This window comes from Lithobates pipiens, unplaced genomic scaffold, assembly GCF_037356315.1.
Source record: "Lithobates pipiens isolate NorthernLeopardFrog02 unplaced genomic scaffold, aLitPip1_a1.2 Scaffold_25, whole genome shotgun sequence".
NCBI lineage: Eukaryota > Metazoa > Chordata > Amphibia > Anura > Ranidae > Lithobates > Lithobates pipiens.
Genome location: NW_027507787.1, coordinates 16,036,208 through 16,055,130, shown reverse-complemented (window position 1 = coordinate 16,055,130; position 18,923 = coordinate 16,036,208). Strand labels below are relative to the sequence as shown.

The 18,923-nt window shown below is 43.5% G+C and overlaps 1 protein-coding gene across 6 annotated transcripts in view; it reads left to right on the top strand.

Annotated features, from left to right (window-relative positions):
- The window catches only part of BICC1 (BicC family RNA binding protein 1), a 342,816-nt gene that overhangs the window by 270,369 nt on the left and 53,524 nt on the right, over window positions 1-18,923 (top strand). For 2 of the 6 annotated variants that reach the window (XM_077454135.1, XM_077454133.1), the window contains exons 9-15: window positions 1,605-1,736; window positions 2,739-2,913; window positions 6,558-6,719; window positions 9,144-9,340; window positions 9,894-10,032; window positions 10,590-10,746; window positions 11,232-11,388. In XM_077454135.1, the coding sequence (XP_077310261.1) occupies window positions 1,605-1,736; window positions 2,739-2,913; window positions 6,558-6,719; window positions 9,144-9,340; window positions 9,894-10,032; window positions 10,590-10,746; window positions 11,232-11,388 (1,119 nt within the window). Of the gene's footprint in view, window positions 1-1,604; window positions 1,737-2,738; window positions 2,914-6,557; window positions 6,720-9,143; window positions 9,341-9,893; window positions 10,033-10,589; window positions 10,747-11,228; window positions 11,389-18,923 lie in introns of all 6 variants that reach the window. The other 4 variants (XM_077454134.1, XM_077454132.1, XM_077454137.1 and 1 more) reach the window with 3 other exon arrangements.

The following is an 18,923-nucleotide window of genomic DNA, read 5'->3' as shown; positions in this document are numbered from 1 at the left end:
ATATGTGTGTGTGTGTGTGTACTACTGTACAATTGTTTTTGGCAGGTGTGAAATGCTGCAATTTAAGAATCCTTTCAGAAATGGAAGTGTTAACAGTTTATTTTTATCAATTAAAATGGAAAGTAAATGAACAGAAAATCCAAATCAAATAAATATAAATATAAAAAATAAATATATTGTGTGAAGGCTTGTTGCCTTCAACACCGCATCAATTATTTTAGGTACACATGCATACAGTTTTTTGAAGCAGCTCAGCAGGTAGGTTGCTCAAAACATCTTGGAGAACTAACCACAGATCTGTAAGCTTCACTTCCAGGACACAAAGAATTTTTACTCTGAAGATTGTTCTTAATGACGCTGGCTCTATATTTCTTTGGGTCGTTGTCCTGCCTTCCTAAAGGTATGGCAGAATGGAGAAGTATCTGCCTGTATTGGCATGGAGGACACTATTGATCCGGACCAAATATTCAACTCCATTTTCAGAAATACAGCCCAAATCTTGCAAGAAATATCCACCATGATTCACTGTTGCCTGCAGACACTCATTATGGTACTGTTCTCTGGCATACAAATCACCTCCTGCTACAGCCAAATATTTCAAATTTTGAGCCTTTTTGCCCGCAGTTCTTCCATGAAGACCACTCCAGGCCAGACTTCTCCGGACAGTAGATGGGTCTACCTGTACCCCACTGGTTTTCACCAGTTCTGGGCTGATGGCACTGCTAGGCATTTTCTGATGTCAAAGGGAAGTAACCTTGATGTGTGTTTCATCTGCTGCATTATGTTTCCTTGGCCGACCACTGCATCTACAGTCCTCAGTGTTGCCTGTGTCTGTTCTTCAAAAGAGCTGGAGCGGCACATCTTGAAATGCCAGTCTGCTTTGAAATCCTTGCCTGGGAGAGAACTTGCTGATGCAGTATAACTACCATGTATGTGTCTTGTTGATGTGCTCAGTCTTGCCATAGTGTGTGACCTGAAACTGTCCTCCGCAACCTCACCTTAGTGGCAGAGTGTGGCTGTTTCTCCCAGTTTTAAGCCTCCTACTCAACTGCTTGTTTCAGTTAATGAGTGTGTTTCAACCTATATTGAAATAGTGAAATTGATCATTAACACCTGCTTGGTATAATTAATTCAAAATGCCTGATTCTTATCCTTGCAAAATACCTGACTTCGTGCAAGTGTACACAGTGTGCAAGTGTAAGGATTGATGCTGATTTTAAGCCAAAAATAAAACATTAAAATATATCATTTTGAAAGCATTCTTGCGTTACAACATTTTTACACAGCTGCCTAAAACTTTTGCACAAATGTATGTGTGTGTGTTTTTTTTGTTGTTGTTGTTTTTTTTTTTTTAGATTGAGCCAGGGTCTAGAAATCTCCTTCTACCCATTGCAAAGCGTATTGCACAAAGCACTTTAATCTTTAGTGGTTTCAACAACATGTCTTTTTTCCTATAATATTCATGTTTAAAGTAAACCCATATAGAGATTCAGTATTCTGTATTTACTATCTTTTAAAATGTTTAACACTTTCGAGTAGTTTAATAACCATTTTCATCTCATTGAGAGTACAGGTATGTTGTCATCTTTGTACATTTCTCACAGGGTTGTCTTCCACTTGTCCTGATGTTTGACATGAAGGAAGAAATTGAAGTAGAGCCACATTACATTACTCAACTCATGGAACAACTAGATGTCTTTATCAGCATTAAACCAAAGCCAAAACAGCCAAGTAAAGTAAGTTTCCTAAAAAATTCTGTCTGAAAGGCTATTTCACTTTGCATGTTAAAGATATCCAGTTAGCGCATCCTAGCAAGGGGAATGAATCTAGGGGAACTACACAAGGAGGCTTACCATATTAGGGTTCCCAATCCAGTTATGGCTTTCTTTTACAAGTGACCCAAAAAGATTATAAAGGCCTTAATGTGTTTTCAGATACTCCAGCTTAACACTGAACCAGCCATAGGGACTGACATAATTTTGGCTAGCGATGCTTTATTACGAGCACTTTAAACATTTTAATATATATGAACATTTAACTCTCTTGTTGGCACCTAACAGGATAGCATCACAATCTAGGTAATACTTTGAGAACTCTTGTTTGTGGGAGAGTTTTTCATTACAAAAAGCAAAAATTATTAATCTGCTTGTGGTGGTGCAGTACAAACAGTGTACCTGTCTTGACAGAAATATGTTGGCCTCCATTGCTGACCTTTTGAAAATGTATGTTGACTAGCTGTCTGGAGCTAACAATTCGGAGTCATTGAACTAAAACAACCATGCACCATGACAGGCAACAAGCATTTTGAAAAGTAGAGCTTCACTTTGGTTTCTGCCAAATTTCTCATGACAGGTGTCCTTTATAGGCCGCTGATGGTTGAAGCGCATTATGGTAACCTTATCTCAGGCATGGGGATGACAGTGAAGACCACGGACAGTTCCGTTGTAGGAAATTGAGTATTGGTATAGCAAAGTGGTGTTGGCGTGCTTTTTAGGTATTGTAGTTTTAAGGTAGATCAAGGAAGTTGTTTGCGTTGTCAGTCTGACAGCTGTAGTGTGTAGCACTGGCCACTTTCGGTTACCATTTTAAGCAATAATAATTAACTGTGCTGTTTTTTTTTATATATTTTGAGTATTATCATAATTCTATGTTTTCAAGATTTTTTTTAACCACAAATTTATTATATGTACGTATAGAACCATCTATCTGGACTTTTTTCTTCCATTTGTGTTTTGCAGTCTGTGATCGTAAAAAGTGTGGAACGAAATGCCTTAAATATGTATGAAGCCAGAAAATGTCTTCTTGGGCTTGACAGCAGTGGTGTGGCCATTACAAGCCAGTCTACCTTATCTTGCCCAATGCCTTACCATGGACTGGATATCTTGACAGCGGGTTTGGGACTTACTGGACTAGGCAAGTTATCCCAGAACACATAGTGTTCCCATTTAGGCTATATGACCACTGTGAGTTGTGCTCTTCCGGATTACAAAGGGATACACAAAGCGATGTGATTTTTAAAAGTATTGTCTGGTCTTTTGTTTTCAGGTAGATAAATATGAAATATTGCTTAGAAGGTATTGCATATGAATATTTAATATTTGCCATTTGGAGCCAGTTGGTGGTGCGCTTAAAGGGTAACTCCACTTTCATGGGAAAAACAAATATTTAAAATAGTAATATAGCATTTATAATTGCGAAGCAAGCCATGTTGTAATTGTATTATGAAAATGTGCTTTCCTTTTCAGTCTGCATTGCTGTAATTATCAGTAATCAATGCAATATGGGTATTTGGAGACAGTCTGTACACAGTTGGTGTAGAGAACACCTTCAAAAATGTCATTTCCTGCTTGTTTGGCTCAGATTTTCCAGCAGTCTGCATTAAGATAAGTCAGTTAGTCACCCCCTGCAATAGAAATGTAAGTTTTTGTGAAATACAAGGGATAATCCTTTCCAAAGGGGTGCAGATGCCACATCTTTCCCATTAGAACATAAAACATGCATTAATAATAAATCAGACCCTCCCATTCAGAATGAGTATGTAACCAGCCAGTTAAAACAAAACTACAGCAAAAAAATTAGTAATTTGCTACAAAGTTAAAGTGGATGTAAACCCGAATTTTTTTTTTTTTTTTTTTTTTTTATGTCATAATGTAGAGTAAACTATTTTTCTATCATTTGAGCCCAGTCTTGCCACACAGCGTTAATCCAGCTCTGAGCAATCTTCTTTTATTGTTCAGTGAGCTAAATCTTGACAAACAAAGAAAAACTTTGCCAAATCCTCCCCCTTGCTGTGATTCACAGGTGATTTACATATCTCGTGCACTAGCCTAAGAGACATGCATTATTTTTTAATTCCCTCCCACTCCTTTCGTCTGCTTCTCTGCAAGGATTGGCTGTTTTACACCTCAGCATGATTTGGCTTGCTGAAGTCATGTGGGGACTTTTCTGGGTTTTGACTGGATGTTGGTGATCATAGCAGAAGTTCAGTGTAAGAAATACACAGGAGAAAATGCATGTTAAGGGGAGTGTAGAGGTGGGTGGGAGTCTACTGACATCACGACTCCACCCACTGAGCCCTGGAAAACAGACCCACTCACAGAATCTGCAGTTTTTCGGGTCTCATAGCAGACAGAGGGGAGACATTTGACAGATAAGTATACATGCAGGAGGCATGTATATCCTTCTAGATAACCAATATTGCAGTAGTTTAGAAAGGATGAGAGTGGGTTTACATCCACTTTAAAATCCCTGCAATGTACTCTTTAAGACCCCTTTCACACTGGGGCGCTTTTCAGGCGTTTTAGCATTAAAAATAGGGCCTGTAAAGCGGCTCTCATGCCTCCCCAGGGTGAAAGCCCGAATGCCCCAGTGCACTTGCAGAATGGGAAAAAGTCCTGCAAGCAGCATCTTTGGGGCGGTGCTGGAGTGGAGTATACACCACTCCCAAAACACCTTTCCCATTGAAATGAATGGGCAGCGCTGAAGTGCCCGCAAAGTGATTCAGCAGCGCTGGACATCGGGTGCTTTTAACTTCTCGGCCACTAGCAGAGGTTAAAATCTCCCCACTAGTGGCCCAAAAACACCGCGATAACAGTGTTAAAGTTCTGCTAAAGCTAGTGGCGCTTTACTGCTAACGCCGACATCCCTTAGTGTGAAAGGGGTCTTTGGCTATTCTGCATATCTTTACAAAAAATTTAAATAACTGTTTAAGAAGTCATCGATGCTCATTCTAAATGTAACAGTAACAGCATGAGGTTCATTTTTAGGGCAGCACAGTGGTGTAGTGGTTAGCACTTTCACCTAGCAGCTATAGGGTTGCTGGTTCAAATCCTGACCATGACACTATCTGCCTGGAGTTTGCATGTTCTCCCTGTGCCTGCGTGGGTTTCCTCCCACACTCCAAAGACATGCTGGTAGGTTAATTAGACTCTGTCCAAAAAAAAAAAAATTGGCCATAATATGTGTATGTCAATGTTGTAAGTGTGTCGGGACTCTACAGGTTAAAAGACTGCATAAATAGCTGCAGATGGACACCGGTGGCAAGAAAAGCGCCCTGAAGAGATTCAATTCGTATAGGTAGCGCTATACAAGTCATTCATTCATTTACTGAAACTCTGCACAGAAACATTTTTTATTTATTTTTTGCCAAAGCTTAATTTAACAAGCCGTATCTGTGCACGCGTGAGTTTTGCGCTATGCCTCCCGAATGGTCAGTCAATTTTCTGTGAGGTGTCCTAGAAAATTGCAAGGAGGAAGAGAACGTCTGCTTAGGTGGTCAGAGTGTAAGTGAGAGCAGGTACCTGTCAAAACTAGGTACCCACTCCTCCCCCCCCCCAAAAAGACATGCCAAATGTGGCATAGGAGGGGGGAGGAGTGCTTAAAGCAGAACTTTCCCTTTTTGGGTGGAGCTCCACTTTAACAAAAAAGCACATATGAACCACTTTGCATACCTAAATTATAGCACATATAGGACTTTACTTGGTACACTGTCCTAATAAAAGAAATAACTTGTTTATTTTGGTATAGGCTGGCAAATGAACAACATGTTTAAATTATTTTTTTTCAAAATGGGCTTATTAATTAGATTATTTTATTGGTGCAACTGATGAGAGCTACATAATTAAAAGTTGGCAACACAGATGAACACTGCAGGGTGGAGGTGGCAGTGTTTGCAGGCTGAAGGTTAATATGAAACCTTCAGTCTGCATGTGATCACTATATGAGAGCTGACATAGTAGCCACAAGATTGGGAATCCACAGATTCATCAAGGGACCCGATTGTCTGATAACCAGGGTTGAGAGTGAGTGTTGGATGCCTGCTCTCAAAGAGATGAGCCTTTATTAATTCAGCTGTAAAAGATTTAAAGTGGGCCTAAAGGTTTATTTTTTTTAAACCCTACTTCCACTAATTGCGTATCCCTGTGCCTAATGCATTCTATACATTAAGGTAAAAAAACCTTCTGTGTCATAGAATCCCCCCAGCACCCCTTATACTTTCCTGAGCTCAGTCCTGATCCAGCACTGTGCATGACAACAGTGGCTCTTGCTGCTGCTAATCAAATTCTGTGATGAGGGAGCAGGGCCAAGCCTCCCTGTATTATGTAAATAGATGCAGACAGGGCAGTTGGTAGAAAGCTCACACAAATGCCTCCGTAGAAAGCGGCTTGCTATGGTGGCACTCGCCAAAGAGGAGTAGCCAAGGGTTTCCGGCAGGGGATCTGAAAAGTGGAGGATCAGGGCTGGTCTGTGCAAAGCGTTTGCACAGAGCAGGTGAGTATAACATGTTTGTTTGATATTTTGTTTAAAACAAACCAACCTTTAATATCACTTTTAATGTTCCGCAGTGTCCTATAGAATGGTGTGTGACCCCTTGCAGGTTTATTAGAAGTATTGCTTCAAACTGAGGAATAAGTGAAGGCCTTGAAACTGAATACAATATGACATTAATTATTATGTCCTTGGTGTCCTCCATTGCATTTAGTAAAAAGCGTTACTATACAATTAAAAGGCTGTGGGCTGTGTCCTTACATTTAAATTTATGTACTTCCCTCTCCTAGGTCTTTTGGGCCCAAATGCTCTGTCAATGAATTCCACAACAGCACAGAATACTCTGCTGAATGCCCTCAATAGTACTGTCAGCCCACTGCACAGCCCCAGTTCTGCAGCAACTAGCCCAACACTTTGGGCAGCTTCACTAGCCAACACCTCCAATGCTCCAGGTAATATGAATCTTATATTTGCTTTATAATGACAATATGCTTCCATCTCAAAATAGATTCTGGTGCAGCAAGTTACTTAAAATCAATTGGACCATCTTAATGCCAGCTCTCATTTTGATATGGGGGGGATCAAGGGAACCTTCTGATTATTTACACTAGGTAGCACTTTTCATTTTGCTTAAATACTGATGTCTTGTAGGTATATACAGTATATCACCCAGCATATCAACTGTGGCCAGTGACAGTACAACCAAAGAAAACCAACAAGTAGTCCAAATCAAAACCTCTGGCAAACCAGTTTTTACGTTTTCTCACAAGATAGATTTGGGACCTCTCCAAAAAAATAAATAAAAAAACACACACACCGGGCCTTTTATCTGACCTCCCTGGCCTCCCTTGCAGTCAAAGGAGCAAATGTTAGGCACTGCTGATAGACCTGCTAAGAAAATCCTGCAATGGAACTAAATTCCCCAGGATTTTTTTCCTAAATCATATGATCATTGGTCTGTCATAAATCTATAGCCAATGGTTTTCTAATCTATGAAATCCAACACGATTAAACAAATGATATAATTGCCAACACAATTGTAAAATTATTTCATGGCAAAGTGAAACGTTTGGTTTTTTTTTTTAAGTCTTCTTTTCCATAGACCACATAGTCTGCTGCAAAATAAACTGAACAATGTGTTTTTCTCTTTCACACAAATTCCTCCACTACACTTTCCATTTAGATATGCCTGTACAGCTTTGGACATAATTATTGGTTGCAGTTCTAATCTATCCAGGGAATATCTTTTGACCATTTATTGTCTTTTCGGAATACATTTGGTCCTGTGTTGCCAAGAAGACTGGAATCCAGGTTTCCCAAAATCGGGATATAAGGGCACTTTTTGTGTAATTTAGAAGGGGCGGCCATTCTTACAAAGATAAGGCTTTAAGACATGAAATCAATTGCTGATTTCTTTGTGGATCAAAATCATAGGGATTAATAATGCACTGTAAGATGAGACACAGAATTGGTCTTGCTAATCAAATTGTATTACATTTTCTAGACCAAAATTAATTGGTTATCCAGTTGATACTTTTCTGACTTTATCATTCTGTATTTTTGATCCATGGCGGTCATCTGAAGTGGCTTTTATGTTTTATTTCTTTTCAGAATTGAAAAACGTCTTCCTGACTCCAAAACCAGAAAGTTATTTTCTCATAGAAATAATCATGCATAGATCAGCTAAACTACTTTTTTTTTTTTTTTTTTCTTTCATTAGAGAATTTTCAGATAGGGGACCATACAAAGGTTGTATAGTCCAATACTGCAAAATGGCAATTGGACAATACAATCACATGATTGTCTAATGACACACTAATGTACAAACAATAACATTAGTGAGTTGCAATTGTAGTTAAATTAAAATAAAAGATAGTAGAGAAGAGAGACTTGGAGGGAGAGGTTGTGGAGAGAGGAGAGAGAAGAGGGAAGAGTGTGGAGGATAGGGAAGATATTTGGTATAGTAGGTAGAAAAAAAAACTGGGAGAGTTTTGGTCAAGGAGTAATTGCGCTATTATGGGATAGCCATGAATAGCACATAACATATTTCAGGACGGCTGCAATCAGACTGTCAGATAAAAAGTGATTAACGCACGAATCTCAGATCCCGTGGAACTTGGGCATAGAGTCTTGCAGGTCAGCTGTTTTAGTTTCTCATTAGGTACTATCCTTTGCGCTCTGGATTTAATCTGTGACACGTATAGGGTCTTTGAGAGAGCCATGCATTGTTTTGCAAGTGTTACAACATAAGTCATGAGTGCAAATTGGTACTTTTGAAATACCAAAGGGTTTCTGATTCAGGAGTGGTATAGGTGGGTTCATAATTGATTGCTGAAAAATAGTACGTAGGATTCTGAGCACTTGCGACCACAGCCTTTGAACATGTAGAGTATGTCCACCAGGCATGTAAAAATGTGCCTATGTCCAAGCCTGCCCAAAAGCAGGCAGATGAATTGCTGGGTCTACCCACCCTTTTTTTAAATGTATTTATGAATTAATAGTTATGTTCATGGGCTCTGTGTAAACACACGTGTGTGGGTGTCTAAGTGTCTAAATCGGGACGGTCTATGCAGCTCAACAAGAACCTGCTAGATTACCTGTATTAGGAAATAACGTGAAATCTAGCTGGTATAAAGGAAAATTATGTGCATTTACTTTCAGTCTGGTAAGCGGGGTCTTTGTTACGCTGCTGCTTGTTCAGTAGCTGCATAACTGCAGCCAATTGAGTTCATTTAAAATACATGCTTATATTTCTACACGGAGATGACTAGCATTACAGATTGACGCTGATTTCTGTTAATTATATTGATGGTATTACTAACTATTATATGAAATTTGCTCTTCCTTTTTTTTTTTTTTTTTTTTTTTTTTTATAGGGTTTTCCGCAATACCACATATGATGATGCCATCTGCTGCACAAGCTACGTTGACTAGCTTTCTGCTGTCTGGAGTGCCAAACTATGGCCAAAATACACCATCTCCTCCTCCAGGACTAACACCAGTTGATGTACATATGAATGGCATGCACTCCGAATGCAAGAAAGTCACATCCGCATTAAATGGTCATGTGAAAGTAGGTCTTTGTTATTTTACTGATATTTACTGACTTTTTGTAACTTTGCGAACAAGCAGAAGGTTGCATATGTAGTTGTAAAACTTGTAGAAAAATGCTGTGCGCGATAATGAGCATTTATGATGGTCAGAAGTTGTTGTTGCTCTTGAACTCTCCAACCAGAACAACATTGAACATTGCTCAAAATTTGCATGTGTTTGAGGGATTTAAAATGGGTGGACTGTTCTTGCACAGATGATTCTGATCCCATATTGGTGGAATTCCCAGTACCTACCCTGCCTTCAGCAAAAAGCTTCATAGGAGAAAAATGGTGGTCTTTCTTGTCGACTGCAAAGGGCATCACCTGTACTCTCCATTGCTTGAAAATCACGTAACGCTTCTTGATGTATATATTGGTCTTGTGACATTCTAATGTTCTGTGTGCATCTCCTTGCTCAAGAATTCATCTGCACAGTGAGCTGGTGTAGTAATGGTGCATTCTCCTTTTTTTTTTTTTTTTTTTTTTGTGTGGCTTTCACGTGAAAATGATTCTGACACGTTTTTACTTTTGCAGCCTTCAAACATGAAATATGGCTCAATAGCTACATCATCTCTGGGAGACAAAGTAATAAACGCACACCTACCTGAGGGGGCTAGGTCATCTAACAACCGCAGCTCGCCTGTTCAAACAAACACGAAGTCTGACCCGGAAGGTGCGTTTATTGAAGTTCTTCCTTTTTCGTGGTGTTTCCAAGTCTTCATGTGCTCATCTTTTCGGCTAATGGGCCTCATTTATCAAAGTATCTGTGGTCTATTGCCTACTGCCGACTATGAGAACAGATAAATATACAAAGTATCAGACTGTATGCTAGGAGTAAATTTAATTACCTCCACAAAACATTGTAACAAAGTCTGAGTTTTTCCAATTATAGTCTAGAGCAGCATAAGAAAATGGCAATATTGGCCTATCCTTGGCTATCGCAGTGTAACACGCATTTGGTAGTATAGCATTTGCACTCATGACTATCAAAAGACTGTTTTCAACATTTTTTGGATGAATAAAATCTACCAAATCCTTTTGGGGGGGAAAAAAGTACATATGCTGTAAAAAAAATATTGAACCATATGAGACAAGTGAAAAGCACAGGAAATCCTATCATGACTGCATACACTGCCTCATCCTCCTCCTACCATCCTATGTGGTGTTTGCCGTATACCTTTTTTTTTTTTTTTTATCCTTTTTTCAGCTTATTTATTTATTTTTTGATAGGTGGTAACGATGCCTTTGTGGAAGTGGGGATGCCAAGAAGTCCATCTCACTCTGCTAATACCAATGATCTCAAGCAAATGCTGAGTTCAGCGAAAGTACCCTGTACTAAGAGGCAGACGGTAGAATTGCTACATGGCACTAAGAACTCTCATCTACAGTAAGTTCTGGCTAGAGAAAGCATGTTCTAGTTCTTTATACAGTGAGTTTATGATTATACAGGTAGATTATAACTTGCAAAGCGACCAGCGAGACTCCACTTTACTGCTGTGAGATCAAAAAGTGATTGCTAATTTCATGCTTTGGGTTATTTTATAGACATTTGCCAATTTGGCTACTTTTTGTATACTTTATTTTGCCCATTATGATTTTTCTCTGGAAACAACCTGTTTGATATATTTCAAATGGGTCTAAATAGATCCTGAAATGGCACACTAGGAAGTGCCAACTATTACCAAAAGCAGTCCTGATGCGTTTCTCCTATTTTTTTTAATAGGCTTTTGAGAAAAAAGACTGAAAATAAAAGTGGTCATAGACAGTGGCTCCGTAAAAGTGGCCTGATGATGCATAAATAAAATTCAACTCTGATTTTAATTTCCTTTTGTATTCTTTTTTTTTTTTTTTTTTTTTTTTTTTTTACAGTAGTAGTGAAAGGTTACTTTCGGATTCAGAGATGAGTTCAGCAGATGGCCCAATGACAGACAAGAAGGCTCCTGGAAGTGAGCGAGCGGCCGAACGAGCTGCCCAGCAGAACTCAGAGAGGGTACGATTTAATTCACAGTCTTCCTTTACAAATGTGCAGGTAATTATCATTGTCATCATTTATCGCCTCCGCTAGGGATGAGCTTTGTGTTCGAGTCGAACGTACGTTGTGTTCGACTTGAACATTGGCTGTTCGTCCGTTCGGCGAAATCCGAACTCTTGGTCCGTTCGCGTCAAAATTCGTGTGGCGCGCACGGCCCACAATGCACTGCGATGGCGCAGTGCATTGCTGGCTCGTGATTGGCCAAGCATGCACTGTGACCACGCATGCTTGGCCAATCGCAGCGCTAGCAGCGAGGAGAGCCATGATTGGCCACAGGCAGGATGCCTGTGGCCAATCATAGCTCAGGCTGTGTAGTGCACGCCCCACACTATATAAGGCCGCCTTTGAGGCGGCCTCGTGTAGTGTGTTGGCATCTGAAGCAGTGGGTGTTCTGTGTACCTTCAACACAGTTACACACCCATTGTTTTTGGCTGATTTCCTATCTTGCTCTTGTGTAGTGGTTATTGTCTGTGCCCTGACCGCAGTATACACCACTATATTCACCTCACCTATATAGCTAGTGATCTAGCTTTAATAATAGAGCTTGCAGTCAGTAGTGTTAGGAGATAGTGCGTGCTGTCTGCGTGCTCTGTACCCAGTACATACAGCTATAATCCACCTACATAGCTGTTCTCTATTTGAGCCCAATTGCCATCTGCAGGAGTTATTGGAAGTTGTGTCTGCCTCCAGCACAGCACAGTATACATCTGTATATACCCCTTTATCTCTGCTGTTCTATAAAAAAGGCATCTGCAGGAGTTAGTGGGTGTTGTGTGCCTCCAGCACAATATAAACTACCCAACTACTGTTTTACCCAACTCCCTTCAGGCCATTACCATGTCTGGAAGGCCAGCAAGGAGAGGCAGACAGGCGCGAGCCGATAAGAGGGCAAGCAGGCTCTGTGTCTAGAGACAACAGTGCTGGTCGTGGACGCGGTGCATTGTCATCAGCACGTGGCCATGGGACATGCTTGTCCTTCTTTTCTGCAGCTGGACATGTTGAACCGCAACATGCCAACGACTTGGTAGAGTGGATGACCAAGCCCTCTTCATCCTCCTCATCCTCTCTCACCCAGTCTCAGGGTAGTAGCAAAGCAGCTGCCAACGCATCGTCTTCCCTCCTCTCAATGTCATCATCAGTGACTCCTTCCCTAGACCCACCACGTCCTCCTGAGGAGTCTCCTGAACTCTTTGAGCACAGTGTTGGGTACATGCTCCAGGAGGATGCCCAGTGTTTGGTGGGCTCTGATGATGACACTCAGCTAGAGGAAGGCAGTAGCGTGAGCGCAGAGAGAGGGGATGCTCAAGAAGGACAGCAATCTGGCAGTCATGTTCCACAAGCTGCAGCATACTGCCAGGTTTGCTACAGCGATGAAGAGGGAGGGGATGATGAGGGCACTGACTCCACGTGGGTGCCTGGAAGGAGGGAGGAGGAGGAGGCACATGTCCAACGAGTCAGGATGCCCTCCGGGGGCCAGCTTAGGGGCAGCACACCGCAGAGCTCCGCCTGCGCAGAGCGCTTCCTCTGCGCGTTAATTTTAAAAGTTCTTTGGTGTGGGCCTTTTTTGAGACGAGTGCATCAGATCGCACCGCTGCGATTTGCAACATATGTCTCAAGCGTATCTCACGTGGCCAAAACATCAGCCGCTTGGGCACCACATGCTTGACCAGACATATGTTGACCTGCCATGCAGCTCGTTGGCAAGCGTACCTCAAAGACCCACACCAAAGAACAAAGCGGACCTCTCCTTGCTCCTCATCAGCTGGCATCTCCAACCCCACTAGACCTTTAGTCCTCTCTGAAACCTGCTCTGAGAGGAATGAAGGTGTAGAATTAGGTGTGTCACAGCCAAGTGCTTCCGGAAACTCTGCTAGTGGTACACCCACGTCCGATTATAGCAGGCAAATGTCCCTGCCCCAGCTGCTGGACCGGCGGAAGAAGTTTACTCCCAGCCATCCACATGCCCAGCGGTTGAATGCTAGCTTGGCTAAATTGCTAGCACTTCAACTGCTGCCTTTTCAGTTGGTAGACTCGGCCCCCTTCCGTGAGTTTGTACAATGTGCGGTTCCTCAGTGGCAGGTCCCCAAACGCCACTTTTTCTCACGGAAGGCGATTCCGGCTCTCTACCGGCATGTGGAAGGCAATGTCCTTGCCTCGCTGGACAGGGCGGTCAGCGGTAAGGTGCATATTACCGCTGACTCATGGTCCAGCAGGCATGGACAGGGACGTTACCTGTCTTTCACGGCCCATTGGGTCACTCTTCTGGCTGCTGGGAAGGATGCAGGACAAGGTGCAGTAGTGTTGGAGGTTGTTCCGCCACCACGCCTCCAAAATGCTACTATTGGTTGTGGCACACCTCTCTCCTCCACCCCCTCCTCTTCTTCTTCCTCCATGGCCTCTTCCAGTGCTCTGTCCTCAGAACCAGCGGTGCTCCGTAGGCGTTCCAGGGGCTACGCAAGTACGCAGGCAAAACGATGCCATGCCGTGCTTGCGCTGGTTTGTTTGGGCGACAGGAGCCACACTGGGGCGGATGTTTTGTCAGCTCTGCAGGGGCAGGCCGAGAGGTGGTTGACGCCATGCCAGCTTAAGCCAGGAATGGTGGTTTGCGACAATGGCACCAACCTCCTCTCCGCCCTCCGACAGGGACAACTGACCCATGTGCCCTGTGTAGCTCACGTCCTTAACCTGGTGGTGCAGCGGTTCTTGGGCAGGTACCCCGGCTTACATGATGTCCTGAAGCAGGCCAGGAAAATCTGTGTGCATTTCCGCCGATCATTTAATGCCTGTGCTCGTCTGGCTGAGCTCCAAAAGGAGTTGAACCTGCCCAAGAACCGCCTTATATGTGACATGCCCACCAGATGGAACTCAACATTGGCCATGCTGCAGCGGCTGCACACGCAGCAGAGGGCCATCAATGAGTACCTGTGCGACTACGGCACCAGGACAGGGTCAGGGGAGCTTGGTTTTTTCTCACCATGCCAGTGGGGCATGATCAGGGATGCATGCACTGTCCTGTCACCGTTTGAGGAGGCCACAAGGATGGTGAGCAGTGACAGTGCATGCATCAGTTACACTGTACCTCTTGTCCACCTCTTGGAGCATACGCTGCGTGGAATAATGGACAGGGCACTTGAGGCAGAACAGAGGCAGGAAGAGGAGGACTTCCTTGCCTCTCAAGGCCCCCTTTATCCAGACAGTGTTCCTGCTGTGCCACCCATCACACAGGAAGAGGGTGAGGAGGAGGAGGAGGAAGAGGAGGAGGAGGAGGATGATTGTGTCAGCATGGAGGTGGAGGCTGGCACTCAGCATCAGCAGCAGCAGTCTTATAGGGATGATTTACAGTCCCAAGAAACACGTGGACTTGTACGTGGCTGGGAGGAGGTAGCTGCGGATCATGTTGTCCTTAGTGACCCAGAGGACTCCGGACCGAATGCCTCAGCTAACCTACGCTGCATGGCCTCCCTGATCCTGCAAAGCCTGCGGAAGGATCCTCGTATTCTTCGGATCAAGGAAAGGGACCATTACTGGCTGGCCACTCTCCTTGATCCACGGTACAAGGGTAAGGTTGCCGACCTTATCTTGCCATCGCAGAGGATGAGACATCTCCGGGAGGCCTTGCAGAAAGCTCTGTGCAACGCGTTCCCAGAGACTGGGAGGTTACAAACTCCTGGTCCTGGACAACGTGTTGCTGAGGCATCGGTCAGAAGGAGCGGTGGAGAAGGTGGCCGTCTGACTGATGCTTTCAGACAATTTTTTAGTCCGCAGCCCCAAGGTATGATTGGTTCCAGCACCCATCGCCAGCGTCTGATTTACATGGTGCAGGAATACCTAGGGGCAAGGTCAGACTTGGACACCTTTCCCACCGAAAATCCTCTGGCTTACTGGGTCTTGAGGATGGATCACTGGCCAGAGCTTGCACAGTATGCAATTGAGCTACTGGCCTGTCCTGCATCCAGCGTTCTTTCGGAACGCACCTTCAGTGCTGCTGGTGGCTTTGTTACCGATCACAATAGAGTATATGGCAGAGGTTGCAGTGTGATGGCACCAGTGCCTAAGGCCCAATTTTTCTGCCCCTGTTTAACAGGGACATGTAATTACAATTCTTGATATAATATTTCACAGGAGGGCCCCTTCCTGTGCCCACCCAGAGTAACGGTGAGGACTTATAGTGTTGTGGCACCAGCACCACAACCACCAAAGGTCAATTTTTCTACCACTGTTCAACAATGGCATGTAATTACAATTCTTGATATAATCGTTCACAGCAGGGCGCTCCAGCGCCCACCAAGAGTCACTTTGAGGGCTTACAATGTTGTGGCAAAACCAACACCTTGTTCCGCCATTTCTGCAGAGCATATAGGGCAGGCCCCTACTTTCAAACATCCAACTTACAAACCTCAGACAGCAGCAAGTGAGATGAAAAAAGATGGACGACAAAACAAATTATACAGGGGTGATAACCCTTCCCTATGTTTTCCAAAAAGCTTAAAAATTGTTTTTTTGACTGGAGCTACACTTTAAAAATGTACCAGTTGAAAATTACAAACAGATTCAACTTAACACAACAAACCTACACAATCCCTGTTTTGTTTGCACCGCCTGTATACTGCTGTTCTGAGTATATAGGGCCTGGGGGCCACACGCATTTCCTTTTTTTAATATGGGTACAGGGTTCCCCTTAATATGCGTACAAGACCCAAATAGGCTGGTAATGGGCAGGGAGGGCTACCCATGCCATTTTTCTGAATGATTTTCAACCATATTGCAGGAACCAGATATAACATTAAAACCGCAAGCAGTTTTAAATGGTGTTATTTCCGTTTAATTACATTTTGTGCAGGGACTGTTCTAAACACGGGAAACACGTGGCACTTCACAGGCATACTACAGACACACCCCAGGCACCATATTTAAAGGAATATTTCACTTTTTTTTTCACTTTAATTGTCATTAAAATCAGTGCTCCCGCCAAAACGGACGTTTTTAGTGTTGAAAATATTTTTATTGAACATTTCAAGTAAAAACAATAAGACAGTAACCGTCATGAGGCAAATACAAGCAGCAACAGTAACAGGACTACATTTATGAATGGACGGCTAACGACTATCAACCACAGTCGGACCCGTCGGAAAGTTTGGAAAACAGGGAAAACAGCCTGTTCCCGATCCACAAGGCCACAGTAGGGAAAAAATACTCATGGGTTAATACATGAGACAACGTGTAATTAGTATTACGAAGAAGACAGAAAGAAAGAGAGAAAAGGGAAGAGAGGAGCAAAAGAAAGAGGAACAGAGTGTTACAGGAAAAAATGAATATCAAGATGAGAGGAGAGGGAAAAGGGGGGAAGGGGAAGTGATACGGGTGGGGGGGGGGGGGGGAAGGGTAGGAGAGAGCCCACAGCGTCCCTATGCATTCAAAATTTGTTCCATCAAGGTGTCAGAGGAAGAGAAGCGGAGCCAGATCGACCATTGAGATATAAACTTGGTGTAAGTGTCATTGTCCAGTGCCAACATCTCCTCCATTCTCATGGTGTCATTCATAATGGATACCCACCGTGACAATGGGGGGGGTAGTCGTCGTCTTCCAATAAGCAGGTATCAGCTGCCTAGCAGAGGACATAAAAAAACGAAGCAATCTTTGTCTCTGCGATTTAATAGACCCGGGCAGTATTGAGAGTAATGCAATTTTCGGAGAGATAGGAACCGGAGTATCAGCTAGAAGATTATAACATTCAAAAACCTGTGTCCAGAAGGGGCGGATCCTCTCACAGTCCCACCAGACATGTAGACAGGTTCCGACTGAGGCTTCACAGCGCCAGCAGGTGGCTGGCGTAGACGGGAAGATTTTGTGTAAAGTAGCAGGGTCTCTGTACCATCTGGACAGCAGCTTATAGTTCTTCTCTTGAGAGTAGCAGGAGATGGTCGACTTGTGTGTGAAGTGGAAAGATGTTTGCCATTCCGGCACAGAGATGTCTTCACCCAAATCCGCAGACCACAGCCTAGTATAAGGTGGGAGCTGATCATGCGCTAAAGTCTGTAGTAAATTATATAAGGAGGATAGCAGATGTTTGGGGGTTTCTGGGAGCGAGCACAATACCTCAAAGTTGGTAAGCTTGCGGTGTATTTGAGAGGAGGAGTGTAGGCGTTTGGTAAATGCGGACACCTGTAGGGCCGTGAGCCAATCTCCAGAGTCTGCCAGGGGGACCGGGGTCCCCTGAGAGGGATGTACAAATGTGAAAGCTTGCGGCCACTCCGTACGCCTAAAGGGTCCTAGGGAGGCTGCCCCTGTACTTTGTGGTAAAGCAGGATGGTCAAAGAGGGACGTCAGGGGGCCCGGATCAGAGGAAAGGGTGGTGTTTAGCCCTGTCTTATACCATAATTTCATGGAGGCCAAGGTCAATGGGGATAAGGATGTCATACTAGAGTAGTCCTGATTGTATCCCCATAGAAGAGCTCGGAGATCCACAGGAGAAAGGTCCTGTTCAACGGCCACCGAGGCCTTGCAAGGAGGACGGGGGAACCACTCTATGATGTGAGTCATATGAGCAGCCGTATGGTAAGTCTCAAAGTCAGGGAGGCCTGTTCCCCCCCATAGTCTTCGGGAGTGTAAGCAGTTTAAATTTAACTCTGGGGAGGCCCCTGTTCCACATGAATCTGATGGCTATCGAACGCAGGGAGATGAAAAATGATTTGGGGACTTGGATGGGGATGGTTTGAAATAAATACAGGAGCTTGGGCAGGATGTCCATCTTTAGGATATTAATCCTTCCGAACCAGGGCAAGGGAGACCCCCCCCATTCCTCAAGGTCCTTCCGTATACGGTTAAGCAGGGGGATATAATTCAGGGAAAACAAGTTAGCTAGGTTGGAGGGTATAATAACCCCTAGATAAGAAATCCCATTGGTCTGCCATTTAAAAAACGGCCGTTTTTTAAAACTTTTTTTTGCATTGACCCATGTCCCCTGAGGCAGGAGTCAGGTCCCCAAACCCTTTTTAGGACAATACCTTGCATATTAACCGTTAAAATTAGCACTTTCCATTTCGAACGTTCGAGTCCCATAGACTTCAATGGGGTTCTAACGTTCGTAACGAACGTGGGGTCCGTTCGAAAGTTCTGGTGCGAACCGAACCGGGGGGTGTTCGGCTCATCCCTAGCCTCCGCCTTACTTACCTCGTAACCAGTAGGACTCTGACACAATAGCGACAAAAAAAAAAAAATGCCAAAGTATTTCAGTTCTGAAAAGAAAACACTATAAATGAGCACAATAACTGAAAAGATACTCTCTCGGGACTTTTTTTTTTTTTTAAACATTCCAGCAGTAAATGTAATTAGTCATAGGTTTTCCATTAAAATGTTTTCAGATAGTAGTACACCCTTTCTTGCAAATGCAGCTGTCTTGGGTTTAAATGCATGGATAAATTGCTGCACCTCTGGATCAGCAGTTGACTGGCAGTGAGGAGTTTATTCAGTGCCTTCTCACTGCCTGTTTAAACCCTGCAAATGCTGCACCAGTGCACTGCAACTGCATGCAT